Here is a 13,156-nt window from a genome sequence, read left to right on the forward strand (position 1 = left end):
CTTTAAGAAAGAATTGAGTTGAAATATCAAATTAATGAAATACCTTACAATAAATTTAATGAAGTTGATGATTGTTATATGGTGATTGGTGATGCTATTTTGTGTTGGCCTCTCTCAACAATAAAAAAAGATATTAATATCAAAATTAAAAGTCTTTTGTCAAAGTTCGGCCATTGGATGTATTTTTGAAGGTTAAATGACCGTTCGTTGCATTCTTTACCCCAAATCCTATTGAGATGGTGAAGCAACAAAAGGGTAAAATAAAAAAGAGATGGATGCTATTAGGAAGGAAATGGGAGAAAGACCAGTCTAAGTATTTTATCATTGAATATGTGATGCTACTATTCTGTTCAGTGTTGTTAAATGTGAGAGATTCTCAATAGTGGAAGCATTTAGACAATTTGATCCTTGGAAGAAACTAACTACTTAACATGAGATGAGAGTTCCATGTTGGAGAAAAGAGGTAGGACACATGCAACAATTGTTGCAACATCATAAAGAAGGTTGCTTTAAATATGGTTATTCTTTTATGGGGATTTTTGGACAACTCGTAATGGAATAAGTTTGGTGAACATTTTGTGAAATTTTACTAGAGGAACCACATTCATACATTTTGTTGACGCTAGTTCTTATTCAAAGATTACATTGAAAATGTCTGAATTGTTAATCAAGTTCATCAAGGAGATTAGATCACATTATATTATTCTAGTTATCATTGATTATGCTTCTGAAAATAGTCTTGCTGGTTTGTTACTAAATTATTAGGTAGTATTTTATCAAAGAAAAAAAACCTTAATATGGCTTGTGAAAATAAACCACATCTTATGATGGCTTAATTTCATATACATCTAATATATAATCTTGGCATCTCGTTACTTTGTACTAGTATTTCTATTTCCTTTTTGTGTAAAAATGTAAGGCTGCTTTCATAATGGTCATTTAAATTATTAGTAATTATATAAACGTGACACATTATGACAACATTTTTGGTACAAGTGGAAGGCACCGGCCTACTTCTTGCTCGCTTGTGAATAGCATATAACCTACTCTAACGTGCTGCCTGCTTGTTTTATTTTATTTTTTTTGCTGTCATCTAGAAATCAATAGAAAGATTGCTAATTTTGCAGAGTTGGGCACCATAAGATCTTCGTGCTCTCTCAATGAAGAGCTTCTTATTGTCTTCCCTGTTATCAACCTTTTATCATCTCCGTCAAAGTCTATTAAGTCAGCGGTCACTCATTTGCTTTCACTAGCTGAAAGATTTGTTTTAAATTTCATGGGTGTTTTCAATAAAGCAGAAGTTTCTGGCGCTGACTTCCCAGATCTGATTGAAATTGAGTCGATTCCTCTGAGGCTTCTTCATCATCTTTTCATTCAGGTGACAGAATATTTGTTTTAGTTTTATTTTATGGGTGCTTACTTTTTGTTAAATTTTTAATACAATTCAAGTGAATGCTTTCGTTCATATTTTGGGACAAAAGGATGTGACATACTTTTTGGGGGATATTTATTTAAATGTTATATTAGTTGTTTCCGACAATTCATCTGTTAAAATGCTTCTTAGATCTTGAATTACCAAAAATCTTGAAAATTTTTCCCTTCTAATTAGATTACTTGTTGTAATACCCGCAGTTTTTTCTAGTTCCTCTGTTCTCTTTTTAGTAATGTAGGCATGACTTTTGAGGATAGCAACTAACGTTCTTTGTAGATCATTCAAGCTGAATTTATTCTTTTTGATTATTTAACAAATGCAAAAAGTCTACTCCAGCAATTGTTTTGTTTCAACATGATTTATTTGTTCTTGGATTTTCTTGGGACCCATTTCACATTACTTTGAATTTTTTTTTTTATTTTTATTTTTAATTTTTATTTTTTCTTTTTTTTTAATATATTTTGTTGTTATAGTTTTTACATGCTTTTATTTTAAATAACAAATCAACTTATTTTTAAAAGATACTCAAAACACCTAAAAAATATTTTGAGTGTTTTTAGAACAAATTAGTTCAATCAAGTGTGTTTTAGTTTAAATCAAAACAAAACAACAACAAGCCTTAATCCCACTAAGTGTGGTCGGCTCCATGAATTGTTTTCCTCCATTGTCTTATTTAGTGTCATATTTTTATTTAATTCTAATAAATTATGTTCATTTTTTATACAACAAGCCCAAGTCTTTTAAGGTCTACCTCTACCTTTCTTAACACAAGTTGAATCTAAAACATTTACTCTTCTAGCTGGATCCTCAGGTGGTCGGCATTTAATGTGGCCAAACCATCTAAGATGAATCTCTCTAATCTTGTCAGCCACTGGAGCTACATGAAACCTTTTACGGATACATTCATTTTGCATTTTGTTTAAGTGTCAAACCACTCATTCACCTAAACATTCTCATCTCAGCAACACTTAACTTAGTTTTATGCTTCTCTTTTATAGGCCAAAATTTTGTGCCATAAAGCATTGCAGGTACCACCACCATCTTGTAAAATTTTCCTGTAAGTTTAAAAGATACTTCTCTATCACACAATAGGCTCGATGCATTCCTCCACTTCAACCATCCAACTTAAGTTTTACTGAAACATCCCCATCTATATCAACATCACTTTGAACAATAGACCCAAGATATCTAAAACGTTCTCTCATTTTAATGATTTGATCCGCCACTATTACAACTCTGCTGCTAGATCTACTACTACCAAAATTACATTTTAATGTATTTAATTTTTGATCTACTCAAACGAAGGCTTTTAGACTTTATTGTAGGCCTCCATAATTCAAGTTTTTCCTGAACTATTTTTCTAGTCTTATCCACAAGAATGTTATCATCAATAAAAAATATACACTAAGGTACATCCTCTTATAAATGTCCAGTAAGAGCATTCATAACTAAAGCAAAAATATATGACCTTAAAGCCTCCGTGATGTAATCTAATTGAGATAGGAAAATACTTGGTGAATCCTCCTTCTGTTCGAACACAACAAATCTAGTATACATATCTTTAATGAATTGAATATAAGTCATATCAACACCATTCTTTTATATAACTCTCCAAAGAACTTCTCTTTGAACCTTGTCATAACTTTTTCTTAATCAATAAAAATCATAAGCAGATCCTCCTTACGCTCTTGGTGCTTCTCCATTCAATAAATGTATAGTTCCCATAGTAGACTTGCTCAACATAAATTCAAACTAATTTTGAGAAATCTTTGTATCATGCCTTAACCTATATTGAATTACTCTATCCCATAATTTTAATGTATGATATATTAACTTAATTTTTCTATAATTTACACTCTTGTGCATCCCCTTTATTCTTAAAAATGGAGATCAAAGCACTCTTTCTCTGCCCTTCAGATATTTTTCTTGTTTTTAAAATAATATTCAAAGTTAAGTATGCCAAGAAACTCCCAAATCTCTTAAATATTTCGAAACTTCAATTGGGGTACCACTAAGTATCTTCTGATTTTTCACCCTTTGTTTTCTTTAAAGTCTTCTCAGTTTTCTTTTTACTAATGCGACAATAAAAATAAAAAGTTTAATTATTATTAACGGTATTAATATCAATAAGATTGTTCGTATTTTGAAAAACTTCATTGAAAAGTTTATCAAACTATCTCACCTACCTATATTAAATATTTTCCTCTACTAAAATACTTTTTAATTTTCATCTTTAATGCACTCGTTAAATATTTATTTTTCTTTTCTCATTGTTTGACTAGCTTATACACATAACTTTCTCCCTCTTTATTATCTAATATATTGTAAAAACCACTAAAAACAGGATTTTCAGTATCACAAATTGTTCTTTTCAACTCTCAATGAGCCACCTTATTTTTTTCCTTGTTCTCTAAGCTTTTACATTTCAACCAATTTTTATATAAAACTTTTATATTATTTTTTCTTGCACATTATTATTCCAACACCAATTATTTTTATTTATAAAACTTTTACTTTTGATTTTACAAGTACAAATTTTTCCCCTTATTTAATAATGTTTGTTACTTTTCATACATATAATTAGTTTCTTCATAAACTTCTCGAATTCTAAAATCTCGAGGTTTACTCATAAAATGATTTTATTGGTATCTTTTATGTTCCCCCATCTAATTCTATGACAACTTTTCATTATATATATTTTTTATCTTCTGACTCATCTTACAATCCAGAACTAATAATTGATGTTGAGTACTTAAATTTTCACTTGGGACCTTACAATTTTTACATTCTTAACAATCTCTTTTAAAAAAAAAGATACAACAACAACAAAGTCTTAATCCCGCTACGTGAGGTCGGCTACATGAATCCTTATTCTCCATTGCGTCCTATTTAGTGTCATATAAAATCATGTCATGATTTTTTTGACAAGTTTTAAGCTGGTTGTCGACTACCTAACGCAACCCTCCACTTTTCACATCCGGGTTTGGGACCGACAATGCCTGTTTTACTGTTTTAAAAACACTGTATCTATTTATGTTTTACGTCCGGGCTTGGGTCGGCTACAAGTTTTACGTTAATCTTTTAAAAAAAATAAAAAAAATAAAAAATAAAAAATACAGTGATCATAAATGCCCCCTTAGAATTTAAACTAGTATCTATGTATTTATTAGATTAACGTAATTGTTTTTCTTGATTTTTTTCTTTCCTAAACTGAAGAAGAAATTTCATTTTTCTTGGGCAGAATTACTTTTTTGCATTCAATTTTGTGATATTAAATCAATTTTTTGGAACTTTCTATGGTCTCTGAGGAATAAGTGGGCATTTTACATTAGCTCTTCCTCAGTAGTACAATTATAAGTAGTCAAATGTGAAAAAAGCAATTTTCTTTCCACTCACTCTCCTTTTTCGTTTACATTTAGTTCATTGATAGCAACATCTTGTGTTAACGAGCTTTGTCATTTGTGAGTGGTCACAGTAGTAAGCTTGTTGCTCAAAGGGTGAGTTGGGGCAATACCACATGGGAATGCGAGTTAATTGGTGGGGTGAGCTTTTCTCTCTTTAGCTAATATTGGAGCAGTTAGAGCATGATTGTTTTTCATGGCTAACTCTGTTAGCAATCTTACAGGTTGCTTGAGCCATTATTTTAAAATGGATGTATTTTCATTAAAAAAATAAAATTCAAACAAAAGTGTGCTGCAAAGCTGAATCCAGTATGAAAGTCAGCTTTATTAAAAAAATGGACCTCTTTTAAGATCAACAATTTGTCTCATGAACCAACTTAAACCTTTAATAGGTGCTAGGTACCATGGTGGATACAAGAACAACAACAACATCAAATGCAAGCCTATATCCCACTAAGTAGGACCAGCTACATGAATTCTTTTTCTCCATTGTGTCATATTGAGTATCTTATTTTCATTTATTAATTATAAATTAAGCTTTTTTTTAATTCAACGTGCCCACATCTTTTTAGGTCTAATGCTACCTTAGTTAAATCTAAAACATCTACTCTCCTAATAGAGTCATCAGATGATCGACATTTAATGTGACCAAATCATCTAAGACGACAATCTCTAATCTTGTCTGTCACTGAAGCTACTCTAACCCTTTCTGAGCTAGGTACTGTGGTGGATGCTTTTGAGAAATGTGGGCCAACATGACACCTCATCTCTATACTTTAATCATAATTTTTCTTCTTAGTCTTACCCATGCGTTTAATCTAGCCATTACTAAAGTACTTGTTGCTCCTTTCCATTTTTATATGCCTTTTTCATTTGGTTAGCTATTTGTATTTAGTTTTGAGAATTTTGATTCGTTATTGATGAATTGATTGGATCCTTTTGTAACGTATAATGCTTTTCTAGTATCTTTGTTGTGAACAAAGAATATCATTAGGATGTTGTTAAATCCATAGTGTTGTTCTCGATTTGAAATGGTATGACCTATAGAGCAGCACAGATTTACTCTAGAAAAGATTGAAAGTTCCACTACTTTATGATCCTTGAAGGATAATGTGGATAGGGGCATGGTTCAATGGAACCCGAATAGATAAATAGAAAACAATCTTCGTACTTCTATTGTTCTACAAATAAACTGTGATGCCGCTTTTCATTTCCCTGAGGAAGTTGAAGTGAGGGAGGGGAAGCAGACAAGCAGGGAACATGAAAAGGGAACTTTCATGTTATAAAGTGACGTCAATGAAGGGAGGCGAAAGCAAGATTGAGAGCGGGAGAAGGAGAAGTGGAGTGGTATCTTACTAGCGATTCAGTTCTCATTTAGATGTTAAGGGCTCTGTTGTGAAGGAGGACGTGCATCTAGGGCATCGACTAAGTGAAGGCGTCAATGCCTAGTGTGGGTACCATGAAGATGCGTGAGGAAGAAGAAGCTGGCCTTACCCTAGCCGCGACATGCGACATCAACGTCACTGCGAGGGAGAAGCTTTGATAAAAAGAAAACACTATTCATACTTCTATTGATTTACAAATAAATTGTGATGCTCATTTCATCTCCCCGTGGGAGTTGAAGAAAGAGGGAGGAAGCGAACAAGCAAGGAACACGAAAAGGGCACTTTCGTGTTATAAAGTGACGCGAATGATGGGAGGCGGAGGCAACATTGAGAGCGGGAGAACAAGAAATGGGGTGGTATTTTACCAGAGATTCAATTCCAATTAGAACATCTAGGGCTCCAACGTGAAGGAGGACGTGCATCTAGGGCATCGACAAAGTGAAGGCGTCAACACCGAGTGCAGGTACCATGAAGAAGCGTGAGGAAGAAGAAGCAAACCATAGCCTGGCCATGACATGCGACATCGACGTCACGACGAGGGAGAAGCTTTTATTGCAGGATGCGTTCGGTGCTACCCGAGCCCTAAGCCGAAAAAGGGAGGAGGAGGTGATGTGTGCGTGTGGTGCTGGGTTGAGCCATGTAGAGGAAGTAGAGGGGAAGTGGACGTGTAGAAGGAGCTTTCTCGTGTGCAGGAGTCTAATTGCATGCAGAGGAGGAAGAGGGGTTCACGTGCGCTGGGCTTTCGACCGAGAATAATAAACGGTGAGCTTTAATATTTAATTAAGTTTTTTAATTAAAAAGGTTACATATATATATATATTAGTTTATTATGTTAAATTTTTTGTGCATTTGAAATCATTATTTAAGCCATATAAGATTCATATTTGGATCGTGGAAAAAATAGTTTGATGACAATAAAGAAAGGTTAGGGTTTTAATTCCAAAAGAGTTTTGTTTAAATTTAAAATATTTAATATAAGTATTAATTGCAATTATTAAACTTAAAATTTAAGTATTGAAATATTAATTAAATAATGTAATAAAAGAATGAATAAAATTTGCAATTAAATTAAACATAATTAATTAATGTAATAAAAATTTAGAACTTGAATATATTATATGTAGCTAACTATTAGAGACAAGATTCAGCGTGTGAAGATTTAAGACAAGTCATACGGTTTTGAGTTGAGTACTCGTGTTTTTATGCTATAGAAAAGTATTTTCTATACCAAATAAATTTATATTTACTGTCATTGGTCATATTGGAATCACTGCAAACTCATGATTTAAGATTATAAATTTTTTTTTTGTTAATATTGATGTGTACTCAATATTTTTTCATAAATATTGAATATTAGTATATTTACTATTATGCAAAAGAGAAGGAAATAATTAATTTTAGAAATTAATTTTCTTAGTATGTTTGCATGTATCTGCTTGACTATGATGGCGTCACCTTTTTATGACACTAGCTGGGAAACATCAATGTACCTGTGCATGTAAATAAAAAAGAATATTCATATTGAAGTACCTTACTGTTGCAATTTTTAGACGGTACTTCTTTAATGGTTGTGCATACATACAATGAAATAGATACTAATGTTATAGTAAAACACATTGAATAACATGAAATATCGTAAGTGATAGTATTTGAAAACGGTACTTCTTTAATGGTTATGCATACATACAATGAAATAGATACTAATGCTATAGTAAAACACATTGACTAACATGAAATATCGTAAGTGATAGTATTTGAAAACTATCAAATGTTTTATACTGATTTATCAAAAGCTTAACTGACATGCATATTGTTTTCTTTTTTCTTTTGTTAGTGTAGTGTAAGAGTGTGAGTATTCAATGGGTTTGGTTCACTTTTATTTTAAATTAACTTTTTAGGTGTAATTAATTAATTAAAAGATGAGCAATAGAAGATAAAATATTTATATAGGATAGACAACCTGTAATGAGGTAAAATTTGGTTGTGCTGCTTTAATTGAATTTCTTTATTGACTCTTTCCTTTGTTAAATATTAGATGAATATAGAAAACTTAATTCTTATTGTTCAACCACTGTACCCGTTTTAGTTAATTCTAAGCTCCGGGTTGGGTCATGAGATAAACATCATAATGTAAATAAATCTACTTATGTATATTTTACTCTTATTAACAATGATATGATAGAAAATACAAGATTTGAAGTTTTAATGAAAATCAAGAAAAAAATCTAAAAAAAATATTTGTTCGGAGTCAAATAGTAGCTTTGTCTTGTAGCAATATGTTGGATCCTAATACCTTCTTTAGATATACCGCCTTGGAAAGAAGTGAAATACTTAGAGAAAAGATTGAGATGGGAGGAGCAACTGGGAAAGTCCCTATTAATTTTTTAATGAGTGATTAGAAGATTTCTGCTCTTCTTGGGAGGCCTTTTCGGAAAATATCTCATGGAAGCGATCTCTATTTATGAGTTGAGCAAACTTGAATTGTGCTACATATAATACTATGGAATAAATAAAAAAAAAACACTATAAAAAATATAGAATAAAGTTATATAACTAATTAGCCAAAAGTATGGCCTTTATATCTTGTGAGCTTATTTAGCCGTTGGGCATATTGATCAAGTTGATCAAACTCGTCGAGGAGGACTCACCTTTGAATGTGCCTTAGATGACAAACCAATTTGATTTGTCGATCTGGCCGTCTGAATTGTCTGGCTGATTGAAGGAGCTAAATTGAGTTTGAGTAAAGTGGGCCTCTTATCTTCTCCAAGAAGCCAGTTGTGCCATACAAAAACCTTGCCAACATAATTGTGAATTTTAAAAATACTCAAATGCCTTTGAAACTTGATTTTCGAAGCTAGATTTGTTCCTTAGGGAATGCTCAACTCTTTTTCCAATAATGATAGCAGATCTCGAGTGACACTTAGTGTTATCACTTATCAGTGAAATCAAAATTGGTTCTTTTAATTTCGTCTTGGATATGTTCCCTCCTCTTGTCCTCATAAAAGAAAGCCAAAGCAATTATGTGCTGTTTGTTGAGTCCTCAGGAGTGTCCAGTCCCTCAAATTGCCCACCAATTTGGGGCTGCCTTCATTTGTCAATGTTTCTTGTCCGCTTCTTGCATCACTATTTAGTTTCAAAGATGAGGATTGTCCAGTTTCCATTTTAATGAAAATTATTGCTTCTTTGATCCTCACTAGTTTGAGCTTCAATGCTAATTCAACCATTTTTGTGCGCACAATCATCATTTTGATCATTGCCAGATTTATTTACTTTGGAGTTAATGATCTTTATGCATGCTGTCATTTGTTACTCTTCTTCATTGCCATCCTTAGTGAAAGCTAGTTTGATGACCTTTAATGCCAGTTCTTTTTATTATTTTTTGTTTTACTATTTTTTTTTTGACGAGGTCATTGTTTGCTGAGCCTAAGCAAGGTATCAGCCTCTTCATTGGCAGCCCTCAATAAGATCAGTTTAAGCGTGCAAATGGGGGCTTCAGTGTCTTCAAGCCTCAAGCCTCAAGCCTCTGCACATCATCAAGTGCCTACTTCCTGCTTGCCACCGGCTCTCGTTGATGTTTTCATCCTAGGGGTCATCTTCGTCCAAGGAAGTGAAAGGCTTTGATACCGCTTTATCTGAAAGGGGCAAGGGTTCTATGAAACCCGAAGAACTAAGCAAGAGAACACTTGTCACTATTTTTGATCTCCAACAAATATCTCAATACAAATATGTTCTACTTGCCGACCCCACTTAGTGGGATTAATACTTGTTGTTGTACAAATATGGTCCACTTATAGGTGATTCTTTTGGCAACAAGGGTAAAAATAGAAAATACATGACTTAAAACCTCAAAGAATAATAAAAAAAAAGCCTAAATAAAACTATTTAAGTGGAGTCTAATAACCTCGCTTACCGTTCATAAAAGACATTGCCATTTTAGGAAGTGATGTATTCGTTTGAGCTCCATCAACTCCTCTTTGGATTGTTTGCTTTCATCATAGTTGTAAAAATATCTAAGGAATTTATAATGTTTTTGGTACTTTTTACTCAGTTGAAGGAGGCCCATGCACCAATTTGTACAATGTCCTTACTACTGTAATTTTACTTTTCTCATCATTATAATTGTTAGACTAAATGAAGAAATTATGTACCTGTTCTTTAACTTCTAATAACGGAGCAATAAGGTTTTCTTGTAGTGTAACTTTGCTGCTCTTTAAATGAGAAAGCATACATTTTTTTTTAAAATATCGGTCGCCATCTGCTCTGCTAGGCGTAAATATTTTCTCTGGTGCTCGGCGACGAACTTCCAACACCCGACGGCGACAACGAGTCTCTGCGTTTCGTCGTCTTAGACGAAGGGTTTCAGTGCTGTCCCTTTTCGTTCCGATTTTGAGCTGCAGTTCGTACTTCCCGCACTCGACGACGACGACGAAGGCATTCATCGTCTTCGACGAAGGGCTTCGGCGCTGTTTCCCTTTTCAATTTTGACCTGCGGTTCTATCTGCGGTTTCCTGTTCACAGAAGGGTGCTCCTGCTCGATTCCTGACCGGCAGAAGGTTTCCTGTTGGCCTGTCTGCTCTTTCTGCTCGCTAGACTATTTCTCTCCTGTCTTGTGAGAGAGATGACCTCGACGCTCCGTTCCTATGCAAATGCTCTTGCGGGCGACTTTACTGCTCGCGCCCCTTCTCCAAGTTCAACGTCTGGTTTTGCTATAGGTAAGTCCTGCAATGTCCTAGAATATTTCCATGAGGCTCTTGAAGGTGGAGGTGATTATACTTTTATTAAAAAGCTTGGAAAAAATAGGGAAACCTGCACTTATTCTCACAGAGGTTGAAACCGGTACTCTCGCGTCCTCTTGGCGTTTCTCTTTGGTGGGGAAATTCCTTTATGGTCACCCAAAACTGGAGATCATTAGGAAGGGGTTTGATACTATGAAACTATCAGACAGTTGGAACATTGGCCTACTTAACGGTAGATATATATTTATTCAACTATCTCATGATGTCGATTACACTTGCATTTTCTCTCGAAAAGCCATCAGAATTGACGATCGTTTTATAAAAATTCTGAAGTAGACTGTCGGTTTTGATCCAAAAACGGAGTCCCCTTTCATTCCAGTTTTCATTCCAGTTTGGATAAAGTTTTCAGGGTTAAAATTACATTCATTCAACATGAAAATCTTCTACTCTTTAGCATCTGCTTACGGTAAGCCTCTCAAGGTGGAAAGTCCTACGCTTATTGTCACTAGACCCTCTGTGGCTTGTGTGTTAGTTGAGAGAGATATCACTCAATCAGCTCCGGATGAGATATGGATTGACACTATGCACAACGAGTATTGACAAAAGGTTGAAATTAAACCACATCATCCTTATTGCTCTCATTGTAGTATGGTTGGCCACAACTCTAGTATTTGCTATCGTTTGCATCCTCATCTAAGGCCGAATATCGCTAAAGAACAACCACTACTATCCTTGTTGAGAAGATGCAACCCGATCCTCTTCCCAACACCGCAGTTTCTGAATAACAACATACTACAGCTACAAATCCAGTTGTGCCTCACACCACCCATTGTTATTGAAGACTCACTCACATGCCAAGACACACGAGAGTGCTCTTTTGATGCAATAACAGATCAGCCGGTACAACATGTAGTTGCTTCTAATGTTCAACAATCTACACATCTCTAGCACACTGTAGCACACTTTAGACTAAGATCAAGTGAGCCAATCTTCGGAAGAGGAATGACATGTCTATTCCAGGAGGAAGAAAAAGAATGAAGACCGACTGCAGCTCGGGAACATATTGGATGATACATTGGTTACTACTGGCAATGACAATCATCTTACCAACTTATTAGCTTGCTCCTTTCCTAGAACTAAAGGCAGAGTCAAAACCAAATTGGGTTGCTCTCTAGCCACCTGATATTATGTATTTCTGCATTTTTTAGCCTTTTCTTTATGTCTCTAATGTACTTTTCAGTATTTTCTAGTTGTGGAACCCCTTGTGGTTTTGTTGTGAGCAAGCCCAAAAGTTAATATATTAAAGGGAAATAAGGATACATATAAATTGTGTGGAAGGGCCAAGCATGCACTCTTCCCCGACGATAACCATCACATACATTAGGTTCCAAAAAAAGAGAAAATACAGAAAAATACAAGAGACAAATAAAAAAAAAAACAAAAAATGCAAAAAAAAAACGTAGTATCAGATAGCTAGAGAGCGACCTAATTTTCATTTGCCTCTACCTCTAGTTCTAGGAAAGGAGCCAAATAATAAATTGGTAAGATGAGTGCCATTGCCAGTAGTGACCAAAGTATCATCCAATAAGTTTCCAAGCTCGAGTCGGCCTCCAGTCTTCTTCTTCCTCCTGGAATAGATCTGCCATTCTTCATCCGAAGATTGGCTCGTCTGATCAGTGGATTTGTCTAAAGTGTGCCGAACATGTGTAGGATGTTGAACATTAGAAGCAACTACTTGTTGTACCAGCTAATCTTTTAACGGATCGAAGTACTCTCGTGTGTCTTGGCATGTAAGTAGACCTTCTTCAATAACAGTGGTAACAGTGAATGATATAAACACTTTTGGATCTATACCTGTAGTATGATGTTCTTCATCAGAAACTGCGATATTGGGTAAATGATCGATTTGCACTTTCTCAGCAGGGATGATAGGTGACTGATCTTTAGGATATCCAAAACCTGTCATGTGGTAGCTTTCTCTTCAGATGGAACATATATGTCCAGAGTAGTGAGATTAAATTCATCCTTATTCACTTGATTAAAGAGATTAGATACAAATAGGTTGTGTGAGTGAGCCCAAATCGGCACCCAACCCACACGATACAACACACAAAGAAATAAAAAAGGGTACATATAAAAGATAAAAAAGCCCAAAACCACTACGGCACGAAAAAAGTGAGGGTCATCCCAATTTAGTTCTGT

At 34.3% G+C, this 13,156-nt stretch overlaps 1 protein-coding gene across 2 annotated transcripts in view; it reads left to right on the forward strand.

Annotated features, from left to right (window-relative positions):
- LOC110019214 (protein RST1) overlaps positions 1–13,156 on the forward strand; it is a 161,105-nt gene that overhangs the window by 30,336 nt on the left and 117,613 nt on the right. For both annotated transcript variants that reach the window (XM_020716796.1, XM_020716797.1), the window contains exon 5: positions 1,128–1,378. In XM_020716796.1, coding sequence (XP_020572455.1) covers positions 1,128–1,378 — 251 coding nt within the window. The remainder of the gene's footprint in view (positions 1–1,127; positions 1,379–13,156) is intronic.

The sequence above is a fragment of the Phalaenopsis equestris genome, unplaced genomic scaffold (assembly GCF_001263595.1).
Source record: "Phalaenopsis equestris unplaced genomic scaffold, ASM126359v1 Scaffold000054, whole genome shotgun sequence".
NCBI classification, from domain to species: domain Eukaryota; kingdom Viridiplantae; phylum Streptophyta; class Magnoliopsida; order Asparagales; family Orchidaceae; genus Phalaenopsis; species Phalaenopsis equestris.